At 36.7% G+C, this 14,230-nt stretch overlaps 1 protein-coding gene across 1 annotated transcript; it reads left to right on the top strand.

Annotated features, from left to right (window-relative positions):
- Nucleotides 1–881: 881 nt before the first annotated feature.
- KCTD2 (potassium channel tetramerization domain containing 2) lies at nt 882–8,538 on the top strand. The gene is made up of 6 exons (XM_029283978.1): nt 882–905; nt 2,627–2,735; nt 4,152–4,243; nt 4,602–4,697; nt 6,107–6,232; nt 8,228–8,538. Exons 1-6 carry the CDS (start codon nt 882–884, stop codon nt 8,255–8,257), a joined length of 477 nt encoding a protein of 158 aa, XP_029139811.1. The 3' UTR covers nt 8,258–8,538.
- The last annotated feature ends 5,692 nt before the right edge of the window (nt 8,539–14,230 follow it).

The following is a 14,230-nucleotide window of genomic DNA, read 5'->3' as shown; positions in this document are numbered from 1 at the left end:
CCCCCCCCCCATGCCTATAGGCCGGCACACCCAGACTGAAGGGCCTGTGCGCGTCTCCGGCCATATTAGTTTTCGCCCTTCTTGTTCGCTCTCCTAGCCGCCTTCCTGCATTTTTGGTAGGGTTGCCAGGTCTGCTTCCCAAAAATAGCGGACAAGCGGTAGGGTTGCCAGGTGTCCACTATTTGAGCGGACAGTCCACTTTTTTCACATTACGTTCACTATTTTTTGGTCACAAAATAGTGGACGTTTTTTTTTATTCAAAAGCTTTATGATGAAATGGTACGTAATCTAAAGCTGTACAGTCTACTTTTTTTTACTACTTAACCCCCCTCCCCCCGCCGCTTGTCCGCTATTTTTTGGAAGCAGACCTGGCAACCCTAACAAGCGGGGGGGGGGTTTAAGTAGTAAAAAAAAGTAGACTGTACAGCTTTAGATTACGTACCATTTCATCATAAAGCTTTTGAATAAAAAAAAAACGTCCACTGTTTTGTGAAAAAAAATAGTGAACATAATGTGAAAAAAGCGGACTGTCCACTCAAATAGTGGACACCTGGCAACCCTAATTTTTGGGGTGTAATGGAGTAGTCGTAATTTCTGGAAGGAGGCCAAGTTCCTTGCAGAACTCCAGTTTTACCATAACTATAGATTTTAGCCCTTAAGTTTCCCCTCATGAAAAAATAGGGGAGGGGACAAGGGATGTACAGCATAGTGACACTTCTAGATTGCATCTAAAAATGGGGCATAGGTTATTTGCGCACGCGCACACACACACCATAGTCCTTGATTTGCTGTGCTGTTCTTTTCTGCATTGATAGTGTTTACAGAAGATGCTGAGCCATTGTTAATAAGCAATACTGATTTATAGTACACAGCATGTTAATATGGTTGCGCTCACAGCATTTAAGGTATGACGTGGTTTGTAACGACTTGGTTTAATTATTGTGGCTGTAAACCAGGATGTTTAGCATTCTATTTAAAGTTTAGGATTAGCCTGAACACAGAAAACAAATTGAAAGCACTGTCTTTGTATAGCTTTTCTCTCAACCAGTATTAAATACGAATATTAATCTGTAATCAAACACTTCAACAATGAAGGTATTGTCAGTAAATAACTTAAATATAATCTATTTACCTTGGGGTAATAGTGCAATTAGAAATGGTTAAAATATGCATACACATATTTATAATGTTATACATGTATTTATAATGTCTGTATAATGTATTATATCCTATATCCTTCAGAATCAAGACTAATATCTTCATCCTTTGTAGCCTTTCAGTACTGCAAATGCATTGAATTTGAATTCACCCCTATTGCTGTGGAGGAAAGCTTTATTTATTAATAGCTGTTCAAAATCCCATTGGTTCCACTTGCTAATTGTTGCTTGTTCTGCTAGAAGGGTTAAAGTGAGGAAGGATTCTGATTGCCAATTCAATGCCCCACATTCTACTTTTCCTACCCCATCTTACCTCTTCTTAACAAGTGCTTTTTGTTGTCAGTATAGCCGTAGCATAAACCCATTGAAAGTTATGGGTAACAAAAAGGTACTTTAACCCTAAGCAGTAGAAAAGGGATTTAGTAGATAAATTATACACTGTGCTTGAGACCTAACTTTTTCTCTCATACAGCTTTTCAGTTTCACATCTATAAAATAAGTAATGATTTTTTTAAAAAAAAAAATCAATATCTGTATACAAAGCAACTTCTTTCTCCAGTACTTAAAGTTGTGTGCCAAGATAAAGTATATTTAGAGTGGTTGCTTTAGCATATAATCACTTATAATGTCAATGCAGAGGATTCTAAATGTCCTATAAAAAAACCTTACATAATTGTGTTCCTTAGAATTTAATTTTAAATACAGTGCTTTAGATTATAGTGAAAAGGTATAATAGTTATAGAGAGATATCAAATTTGTGGTCTTTATTTACCCTTCTGAGTGATACAGTCCTTGTGTGTTTACTTAGTAAGCCCCATTGAGATCAACTGTTTTCACAAGAAATAAGCTGTACAAATCTTTACAGATTGCATGTTTTTGTTAATGGAGTTTTGAGATCAGTCTCCAAGATAATTAGCTAAGTAGGTCCACTAAGTTCAGTAGAATACATTTCCAAGTAAAATTTGAGCCAATAGAACAAAAAAACTAAATATTCTGGATGTATCTTTGTAAAGAATATTTTTAGGTTACCAAAAAGTGCTGATGTAATTTATAACTCAGATTTGTTAGATACATAGAATGAATTATATTTCAAGTGATAAAAATAGGATATAGTAATGATAATCAGTACAATTATGTTTATTTTTTCTTGTGCATTAATTTAATTTGGGGAAAAGCTTATGACATAATTAAGAGCAGATTATTCCAAGTAAATAAACACATAATTTTCTAGTTAGTGAGATACTGCCAAGATGCATAGGCCACAGTCTTATCTTTTTTTAATTATGCCACAGAATCATCTAACACAAGCAAATGTAGAATAAGATATCCACTGATGCAAGAATTTGGCTTCTTTCTCAGAGAACCATATTCTCAGATTCATGACAGTTGGTTCCATGTCCAAATGTCTGAATGCCATTGGAATATCTTTCTTGAGCAGCAGACTATAACAGAATGATATCTCCTAACAGGATGAAACAGGGGCATATCTCATTGATAGGGATCCCACATATTTTGGTCCAATCCTGAACTACCTCCGGCATGGAAAACTCATAATAAACAAGGAATTGGCAGAAGAAGGTAAGAAAAATGTATAAATCTCTTTTGAAAGTTAGGGATGTTTAATTCCAGCCAGAGTTGTTGAGAGTCGGACAGCATACAAATTTAATAAATTAGTATTACAGTAGTAGTATTAATGGAGGTTGGTCTTGCCTGAGCCCAGAATTAAATGTATTTAATCTCATTGATTAAATGTGTCTATGTGATCTATGTGTCTTTAAAATACAATAGAAAGGCTATGTTACTCAGATTGCACTGTGGAAAAACAATACAAAATCAACTTGTTCAAATAGGCATGTATTTATGACCATGCAGGGAGGCATCCTTGATAGTGCTTTCATTAGAGCCTTATTTTAGGGACTATTATATTAGCATTGCTTTCTAATGGAACATAGCCCATAAAAACAAGCTTCTTTTCATAAAGAGAATGAAAAGAGAAAACGTTTCTTGAATCTCTAGGTTATCATCATAAGGAGTTTTATTCACAAGGTGCTTCTTGATTTTTATTCAGTTTTGCTGGAATTGTGCTTAACAAAATATTTTTATATCATTTTGTTGATTTCCAGATTATTTGTTGAGTTAAATAAGTGCACAGCTCATGAGTGTCATTTGGCCGCCAAATGGCATATTTGTAGCCTTTAGTGTTGTGGAAACTATGCCTTTAGAATTTGGCAGCAAGAATTATTTTGAGAAATTGGAAAAATGGTAACATTTCTAATATTAAGATTTTGTTTCAAGAGATATGTAATATCTATTTTTTTAAAAGGCAATTTTATCTCCCAATCAAAAAAATAACTCAATAATTGATCCTTTGGCATAGATTTTATGACATTTTGTAATGTTAGGAGACCATGATATATTAAAATACAAACCAGAAATTGATTAGACATTTAATGAAAATGTGATATATATCTGTACAGTTTTATCACTTGTTTTTATTTTGCTGTTATATTGGCTGTTGATATTTTTTTTCATATAATTGTCTTTCTTTTTTTCTACTTCTTTCTGTAAAACCTGCTAAGATAAATAAAGCTAATTTAAAAAAGAGAATTTGCCATTAAGATAATCAAATAAGCAGTGCAGTTTTGCCTCATCCTTAAAAAAGCATATTTTTCAATATTTTGGTAGCTTAAAGATTATGTTTCCATCCACATTCTTAGATTTTCAAAACACAAGCTGAAAAAAATTCATCCCAACATCTATGGCTGTTCCTCTGTGGCTTTTCAGACAATAAAAAACCTGAGTTGTGGCACACAACTGTTCAAATAAAGAATGTCCTGAATTAAATTATAAATTATATATATTCTCCAATTTCAGACATGCAGCAAGATCAGATCTGAAAGCTTTCTGATCAAGAGATTTTGTAGTTAATATAGATGTATAGCAACATTTCCTTCTTACAAATACTGAAGCCATGTTCTGCATCCTTATTTGCAGGCGTCCTGGAAGAAGCTGAATTTTACAACATTGCATCTCTAGTGAGGCTGGTGAAAGAGCGAATACGAGACAATGAAAGCAGAACTTCTCAAGTAATTCACATTAGAAAGAAAATAAATGTATTGGGTCCCTCATGTCCTAACATATGTTACCACTTGATATGACAGGCTTGTGTGTTCTCTGTGGCATAAGAGCTGTGTTATAGGGATCTCCTTCACAAGATATTATTGGTTTCTTAAGTCTTTCACAAAAACATCCCCTTTCCCTTTCTAGGTTTTAACAACTGTGGTGGCTAGAAGCATGCTTTTAAACACTTTTAAACATCTTTGTTTTTTATGAGCCTCCTCCATCTTAATATAATAGTATTACCATCATTTCAATGATATACTATTATTTAGAAAACTCATAATCCTGATTTCTAACTTGTTAGTTTCCCCTCTTTTAACCCAGGGACCTGTCAAGCATGTTTACCGAGTTCTGCAGTGCCAAGAAGAAGAACTGACCCAGATGGTGTCTACTATGTCTGATGGATGGAAATTTGAACAGGTATTTCATGTTAACAGGTTCAGAAGTTGGGCCAATTCACTGAATATATTATGTCATTTTGTTTGTTTGTTTGTTTATCATATTTATATGCTGTTCATCTCACTAACCAATGATGCTGGGTGGAAATATGCCTGTTGTTTGCAGAAGCCTGATTTTTAGTCACCTTGGCATTCTTTACTTAGTTTTACTGTAATGGTTGATCAGTGCTATCAGTTAGTGCCAATTTTGAATTTTCATAAGTATACATCTAATGAAAATTCTATATTGTAGCCTGATTATTAGGTGTAAAAAAAAGGTGAAGAAGCTTCTTGGATGAGAAGCAAAATGTCTTCAAAGAAAAAACAAGAAAGTCCAGTTGCCTCTTGAAAAAAGCACCTTTGAGATATTGGTAGTTCTGTTCCCTACAATTTAAAACATTCTCCTGATTTTGTTTCAATTTGCTATAACTGCTGGATTTCTGTTTTGATGATTGTTGTTAGAGCTGCACAAAGATCTGACTTCAAGGAGCAAAATATGATTAAAAGCATAAAGAAGCACATATGTAGCATCTGTCAGGAACTTCATAAAGCAGCCCTTCACAGCTGCCACATGACCTCAGGAAAAGATACATTTATTCATTTATTTGAAGGTGTTTTTGACTGGTATTGCATGAATGACTGGTGCTGCAGCTTTAGCTAAATCTGCAAAGCCTGGTTTCTATATTTTTTGAATGCTAGAATACATGAACAGCTGTTCACCCCACAGCATGGAATAGTCCTAATATTTGGTGTTTTACCCAGCTATCTCTGGAGTTCCTAGTGACATAATTCTTTATTTTAAATAATATTGATACCATATTGCTTAAATAATAGTAGAAAGAAGGAGAGAGTAATTAATATAGAAGTGATTGGTGCTGTTTCTGCAAATAGAATCAATAGATGTACAGGGTGTACCATGTTGAGCCCTATAAACAGTTTATTATATGAATTGCATTCAGTGATCAAATTGGTCACCATTGTCTCCTAAACATGCCCTTTTTTATGCATGAGCTTTGAACATTCCTAAATACAGTAACACTTTCTCTGAAAAAATATTAATTAATAAAACATTGTGATTTACGTATAAGACCGAACATCTGGTACACCTGTATATAGTTGCATAACAAAACTGAAAATCTGTTAGTATTTTGATCTGACAGGGAAGTCACATGGTACATCATACTGTTTTTAGAGTTCAAAGGCATAATATGAGCATGCTTTTTCACCTTCTAAATGTTAAAGGAAGTTAAAAAGTACTTCTCTTGCAAATCTGTAATTCTCAATTGTTGGCGATGAGAATAAATTTAAATAATACTTTAGAATAAACTTATAAGACTGATCTTATATTCATCTCATATTGCTATTTTTAACATATCATTTCCTTTTTAACAGTTAATTAGTATTGGATCTTCATACAACTATGGAAATGAAGATCAGGCAGAATTTCTCTGTGTTGTATCAAGAGAGCTCAATAATTCGACCAATGGCATTGTCATAGAGCCTAGTGAGAAAGCAAAGGTGAGAAGCCTGTTGTGATTGGAATCCTTCCATTTCTCTGTTTATTGAATGGCAGAAAAATAGATAACAAGTGGATATTTTTATAATAATTTTATTAAACATATTTAAACAAAACAAAAACAAACTACAAAAGATAAAAGAATAAAAATTAAAAATGGAGAGTACAGGAAAAATATATAGATAGAAAAATAAAAAATAAACATGTAGCAGAAGGGGAAATATATAACAAAATAACTTTCCTCTTTGTCGTAACAAGTATAAACAATTTTAACTTCTCTCTCTCTTAAAATGCCACCATAAAAATCACTTCATCCCATATCTCGTCTTACGTCTATAACCAGATCCTTACAACAATTTCATTCAGTCCTGGCAAGCAAAAGTCCATTAAGAAATGCCAAAAGTAACAACATATCTATTTTAACCTTGATCGAATAAACCCACTTTATATTCCTTTCTTTTACTTTTAACAATCATAATTTTTAACCCTGATAATTTCCTAGAGCTGGTTTTCTTTTCATTTCTTTCAGAATTTTAACATGTCTTTTGCAAATCCAATATTAGAAAATTATTGAAGACATTTTTTTGGGGCCTGCCAATTGCACATCCTTTTCAATTATTAAAACATCAGCCAATTTTATTTCTACACTCAGTGTAACATTTTTTTCCATATTATTCTTGCAGGCTGTCATTTTGAAATCAACTTTCAAATCAGTCCCAGTCCTCTTCTGCAATGTCTCTTAAAAGCCATCTATCTATAATGGCAGACACTTTTAAGATTAACTTGCGGATCCATTACTCACAAAAATCCTTGAATATGTCCAGTATTAAAAATAATTTGTCCCACCCTGTGTTAGTAAGCCAAAATTAAATGTTATTTTCCTTTCATTGTAATCTATAATTACCTCTTGTTCCCCCGATGTCCAGCGTTCAAATTCCCATCCTATTGTATTTTCTTTCAGAATTTAAAACAAGACTGTCCTATGGGAAGGATTTCCACAATGAAATCTTATTTCAAATCTCCTAATCCATTTATAACTTTCCAAAATCAACTTCTAATCATTCTTTTGCTGCTTCATTTAAAAAAAGATTTTTTTAATGTCCTTAAACAGCTCTGGGACCCTAAATTTGTTGATTAGAACTCTGCCATTGCTGGCAGCTGCTGCTTGAAACTGACCAGATCTTAATCAGTTTCACTCTGAAAGCTTTTGTTGTTCTTAAATGCCCACATTGATCAAAAAAGGAAATTTCTATTAAGGAGTAACTTGCTAAATGAGGACTATTTGTATATAAATTTGCTCAAGCCGGTCAGAATTCTAGTCCCCCTCTTGGCATATGACTCATCTTAATCTATAACATCAAATCTTGAAATACCAGCCATTTTTTTTGAGTTCTTGATTAGGATGGAATTTGGAGGCACTTTTATAATGGCTTTGCTTATTTTTGGAGGAGCAGTTTTAGAAGCTGGCGCTGAGAGTTTTTTTTCTGGTAGAATCCATGATTCTAAACTGATGACAGATGTCATTGTTAAACTATTTTGTTAAACAAAATGATGTTTAATCCAAACAATACAAAGTATTCCTGATCATTTGAAAAGCAAACCAACTTGTGTTTTACAAGGTATGCTCCCCATGAAGGCTTGTATTCAAAACTCAGGTATCTTTCTGCATGCCCAAATTTTGACAGCAGGCTAGTATATTTTGTATGGTTAAAATATCAGTATCAGGCTGCAATAATATATAATTTAACTATATCCTGGTTGGAATACTGTGATGCACTCTGTTGAATTTTTGGGATTTCTGTTCACAATATGCTAGATATGACATACAAAAAAAAACAACTCTTGATGACTTGGAATCAATGTATTGGAAGTACAATAAATTCTCATACAAATGTGCCTGTACGTCAGATCTTGAGAGAGGTAGCATGTTTTCCAGCTTTCTTTTTTAACGTTGCAAGAAACGCTTCTAAAATGAAATGCTTCTCTTTTTTTTTCAGATTCTTCAGGAGCGAGGATCCCGGATGTAATCCAAGCATTTAACTTTAAAACTCCCAGATGTTAAAAAGGGCAACTTAGCTGGGCAGAGAATTTCTCCTGCAGTCCAACCTTGCTTTTGTACAGTAATAAAACTAACACAAAGCAAAGCTGAGCCTGTCCTGCCAGTGGAGAATTAAATCCTGGTAAAAACCAAAGGCTCATCCCACCCCAGTCACAGAAAGCTATAAGAGAAAAGAAGAGAATCTTCCAGCTGGAGAGCGCCTAGTTACAGTCCTTCAGGTCCAGGGAAAATAGATTTGAAAATGAATAATTAAATATTCTTCCTCCATTTTCACTCACCAACCTTTTTTTTTTTAAAAAAAATACGTTACTCATTCAGAGCTGTTAAATAAGAAAGTTGAGTGAGGGATGTGATATTAGCTGACGGGTTTTTCTTCCAATAACACTACAAATCTAACTGTAGGCATTTCTTGCAGTACAGTTTGGTCAGCATCCTTCATGCTTTTAAGGTGTCCAATTACCTGTGATATTTAGATTCTGTTGTATTGTTTCCTGTCCTCTTGTGAAAAGAAAGGGAAAAGAAGGAAGCTTATGCCCCATTTCTCCCGCCAAATCTAGAATGTGTCCTTTGGGTTATTTCAAACAGTTCTTCGATATGGAAGATTTGTTCCTGCCAAGTTCAGCTTTGCCTTGTCTTCAATAGCATGAAACTATTCCCTTGTTCTCTTGATGTCCTGCATTAAAGCAGGTTTTCATTTGTACTCTAATTACTTTGGTAGGCATTATCAACTCTTACCCAATACGTCCAGGGATAGAGAGTCTTTTATTTACACATTATGATTCTGTGCTTGAAATTTCTCACCCCCCCCCCCCTTGTGTCCTCTCACCCAAAATGACTAAAGGGCATTGCACAGGTTGGGGAGGGGGGTGGGGAAGGGAAGTGTAAAATGATGATAGTTGCCAAACTATTGTGATGTTTCTTGTCCAAAGTGATTTGTGAACTTCTGTATTTTTTTTTTCTGTTGGAATGCCTTGAATGGAAGTAACAATGTTGTGCCTCTCTGAGTTCTAATCTTAGACAAATGGGACTTGCTGATTTTGTCAATTATTTTGTGCCATCCCTAATCAGTGAAATGTCCCTTCTAGTTGTTGGTAAATGGAATTCCAGAAGTATTTTCTCTACATTCTGGCTTTGTTTCTTGTTAGTCATCTTTAGCTTCTGGGCCTTTGAATTAAGCTCTGAGCATAATGAACCAAAGTATCAAAAGAAACTGCAGTGCTTTGGTTCTCCCTAGGCAATAATTGAAGCTCCCACATTAGTCAGTGATCGGAATAGGGATCCCTTATATTCCGATTGGTTTGCTTGGAATTTCTCAGTAAGGAGTTGCACTCAGTGTCTTTTTCATGTTTTATGGTGTGTGGTAATGAGGCTTCCCCTTTTATTTCTTCCTAGTTACAAAAGGAGTGGGAACAAAGAGGATAGTGAATGGTTACTGAAAGCATGGAAGATATAATGCAGATGAAGCAAAAAATGTTTTAAAATGAAATTTATCAGGGTACCAAATTATCCTGCTCCACATTCTCCATTAATCTTCAGTATTTGTGTACATATATCACTGAGCTTCCCCACCATTTTGCCAACATACCTCCAGTAATATTTTGATGGGTTAGATGCGTTATTCAGTCCCTGTAGCAACAGACTGTACCAAAGGTCTTGAGGTCAGCTTCTGGCTGCTAAACTCAACCAGCTTCATACTCTGTGGAATTCAATCAACTTTCTTGTCCTTCTTCATCTTTCCCGTCTGTAATATGTGGGTATTGGCATGGTCAGACAGTGTATGTCATGGCTGGATTTAACTAACACTGTGATGTGTACATAAATCTATGAGTATCTTGTTCTTTCAGCCGTTGTCAGTGTATGTCCACAGCTGAGAAATAAGCAGATGTGTTTGTGTGTGTATTGTGAGGAAGTATAAGAACCACAGAAGTATCCTCATAATCTCTCCTTCCAGGGAAGGGAGATTATGGTGGCATGAACTAGTTGAAAGAAAAAAATCAGAGGATGCTGCAAAGAATAGCTGCCATTTCCAACTTGGCCTAACCCAACTGATCCCCCACCTTGCTGGGCACGTAGCAGTGTTAGGTTTGCTTGGAAGCAGATCTTTACTGTGTAGCTTTAGTAAACTAAAAGAAATACCTCATTGATTTATGTTACGATCACCAGAAACACCACGCACGGGGAAGCTACATTGGAAGAGTGCCTGATGTCAAGATAATGAACTGGTAAAAGTAATCTCGTTTTGTTGTACATGTAGTGCCATTGAAAACAGCTCCATTTAAATCTGGAATAAAATCAGATTTGAGATGAGGCTGCTCTGTTACAGCAGGATTTGAGCTAAATGCAGAGAAAAACAGTGTTTCTGCTGAATAAATAGGGCCACCCTCTTGTTCACTTGCTGCTGACAAGTTGTGAGAGGTTTTCAGCAAATCTAGTTTTTTGTTGGAACATGAATATCTTCTCTTTTCTTTCCCTTGTTAAATATTTCTAGTTATGGTTTGGGGGAACCCTCCCTGAAATGTTGAGCAGTTTAGTTGGAGACAGAAACAGTATTAGGGATTGGGAAAGCTCTCGGCTTTCTTAATATAAGGGCTTGAATTCCAACTACAGCAAGACACTATTCTAGCTCACCCACCTGGGATGTTCTTTTCTCAAGATGAGAGGCCACCTTCGGACCCTGTTAGATTCAAGAATCGGCTTTCATGTTCTCCACCAGTTGTAACTTTGCCTTCTTAAGCAACAGGGCTCTTCCTTGCCTTTGCCTTTATGTGGTTGAGACTAAAGTTGGAACATGAATACAGATACTATTTCCCCACGAAAGGCAATAAATGGCAAAGGAAGCCAGTGGTGGGATGGCTTTTCATCTGAGTGATGTGCATCTCTTGAGGTTTTTTTAAACCATTAGCTAGCCCCTGGGGACCAGTACCTGGTTCAGAAACCCAGCGGCCCAATTGTTCCGTTACAGCAAGGTTGGATGGAGCTAACCTCTTAAAAGTGTCTTTGTTTCTGCACATTTTTAATCAATTTTTCTCAGGGGTGACTGAATGGTCCGAGGGAGAGGGGGTTATCCACAAAGGGGTGGGGGTGGTTCCTCGGACCTTCACAGCTGGGCCGTGGGCTCCTCACCCTCAGGTTTTGCTTGCAAGCCTAGAGGTTTTGTACAGTTTGTCACATGTCGGTGCCCTTTGCTACTGTTTCTCTTGGTTTATTAAATGTGTTTGAATAATAATGGAGATGCTGTGATTTCTTTTTCCAATAAAGATTCTGACATGACTTGTGCTTGGGTTTTTTTTTCTGAATTTATTTTGTATCTTGCTGCTTTCCTGGTATTTCCTGATTGAGGGTCTTTTACACAGAGGTTCTCTAGACGCACTCATGTTCTGCTTTTGCTTTTAATTAAAAATTCTTGCTATCAAAGTAAGGGTGAAAACTTACTTTTGAGTGAAGACTTACAGCTTCTTTTCACTGAAAAGGGAGAACGAAGCGATTATTTAATAGTAATCATAATTGTACGTTTCCCAATAGCATTGTTTGTAAGTGGGGTCTTAAATTCAAAAACTTAAAAAGTATACAGTATATCTGCATGCTTGGGTTTGTGTGGTTTTTGGAAGATATTTTTTATAAACAGATTCTTCAGATAATTTTTTATGATGAATGTAGTTTATTCCTTGGTAACATAATAAAATCACTGTTGGGTGTATTGTGGGATTAGGGATTCTGTTTCAGAATAGCCATCTGTGGTGGCAGTGATCCTGATTCTACAAACAATAGATAAATATGTAATATGGCCAAGCAGGCTGATAAACGGGAGCTATTTATATACAATATAAATAACTTCCTAAGGCAGAATGATAAATCCATACAAAAAGGGCTTTTCCAATTAAAAAAATGAATGAAAGAAACCATGGCTTATTTATCTCTTGTCTTTTTGATACCAATGCAACAAGATGTTGGGGTCTATGCATGCTATATTAAAAACCATGTAGTAGTGTTTCCTTTTATCATGGATGCCTATAATCTTGGAAGGGATTGGTCCTTAATATTTTTATTTAGATGAGCTTGCCAGTGACATCATAACCAAAGGACTTTACTCCCTCCTCCTTTGTAGTTTGAACTATGATGTCACCTGACAAATTCAGATCCCATGATTGGCTACAAACAGGTGGAAAGTCAAGTCAAGGAGTGGGACAACCAGACCACAGCTGAAAACCTTTAATCACTGGAGCTGTAGTAGAGTACCTATTGTTAATTTATCAAGTGCAACTGACTTTTAACAGGTAAGTACAGATAATAACGCTCAGAGAAATCTGCAGAATTATAGTATCACAACTTAATGAACTAGATGACACACCCATTGAATATCTCTTTTTCCCCCCAAATAATTTAATTGTCTTGAATGTTCTAGCCTCTGCTCATAACAATTCCTAAATAAATGTTTGCTTAAGTAACTACTCTGAGCTTATTTTTCTTGTCGCAAGGGGATGTGCCTAAGGCAGAAGCCTTGTTAGTTATAAGAACAAAATATACTTTCATACTGGGAAAGGCCATAGCTCCATGGTAGCATACATGATTAAAAAACTGTAACGTCATGCAGATACATAAAATTCTGGCTTTGCATCCTTGAGCAAGGTTTTGCATTCAGTTAGTGACAACAGAGGCAGTGGCAATATGTTCTGAAGTTGGGGGATGTCACCATCAATCCCTTGCCACAGACAGATAAGCTCCCTGTTGGCTTTTGGAGGTCTCTGATGTTGCAAGGAAGCACGTCCTCTGTGAATCGCCTGCCCAGGCATCTAATAGACCAGTGGTTCTCAACCTGTGGGTCGGGACCCCATTTGGGGTCGATCGACCATTTCACGGGGGTCGCCAAGCAAGGCTGTCCGCCATTTTTTTTGTCCGCCATTTTTTCACCTTTTCCGGCGGGTGCCTTACCTCCCTTGGGCTGGGCCAGCTGGTGGTCAGCCTGCTCCGTCTCTGCCGCTTGCCAGCTACGCCTCGGCCGGCGCAGGGGGTGGAACCATGCATGTGCGGCGCTCCCGGGCAGGGAAAGTCCTCGACTTACGACCGGTTGGGTAGTCCTCGACTTACAACCGGTTTAGTCCTCGACTTACAACCGGTTGGGGGTCGCGGCATTAAAAAGGTTGAGAACCACTGTAATAGACGCTGTTGGATTCGAAGGAAGCGTGGGGTTCTTTCTGGTACATGGTCTGAGGCTTCAGTTGTTGCTTGAAATGAGAGAGTAACCTTTGCTTGGATTGGATCGCTTGGATTGTAATCTCTGTGCATATGGATCCTAGAGGGCCCCTTGGTTTTCAGAGGAGTTCCACGTGATAAAGCAGCGTAATAGTCACCTCGAATGCCACTGGAGAAAATGAAGAGCAGAATCAATTGAACATAGGTAAGAGCCTTTCAGAGGTACTTCCTCGTGGCAGGGGCAGCAATACAGTTGTCACAGAGTGCCAACAAGTGGTCCTGTTCAGAGGTTCAGTTTCTAGCTCAATAACATCAGTATCTGGGCCAGGAGGCTTTGCTCACAATGACACATGCCTTCTTAGTCACCTCCCATTTGGATTACTGTTCTACATGGGGCTGCCCTTGAAGAGCATTTAGAAGTTGTAGCTGGCCCAGAATGCAGCGGCACAGGCAGTTTTTTGTGTCTTTTAGTCTGTTAGACACTGTTAGCTTTTTGTAAGCCCCTGAAGACCTAGCTATTTCCCTAGGGCCAGAAGATTAGGCAACTACAGTTCTTGAATTTATAATTGGAAGATATCCTTTACCTTTGATGTCATGGCTTGCTGTTTTTAATTGTTAGGTTTTTAATCTCTGTACTCTGCCTGATGTCATTGTTGTGAAATAGGCAGTCATATACATTGTTTAAAGAAAAATAAAAGCAATGAAGAAATCTTCCACTGATTCATATACTATATACTGCATTAGCAGTATA

Source organism: Protobothrops mucrosquamatus, unplaced genomic scaffold (genome assembly GCF_001527695.2).
Source record: "Protobothrops mucrosquamatus isolate PMUCROS unplaced genomic scaffold, P.Mucros_1.0 scaffold305, whole genome shotgun sequence".
Classification (NCBI taxonomy): domain Eukaryota; kingdom Metazoa; phylum Chordata; class Lepidosauria; order Squamata; family Viperidae; genus Protobothrops; species Protobothrops mucrosquamatus.
The sequence above is the reverse complement of the archived record's forward strand: the minus strand, read 5'-3'. Positions and strand labels throughout refer to the sequence as shown.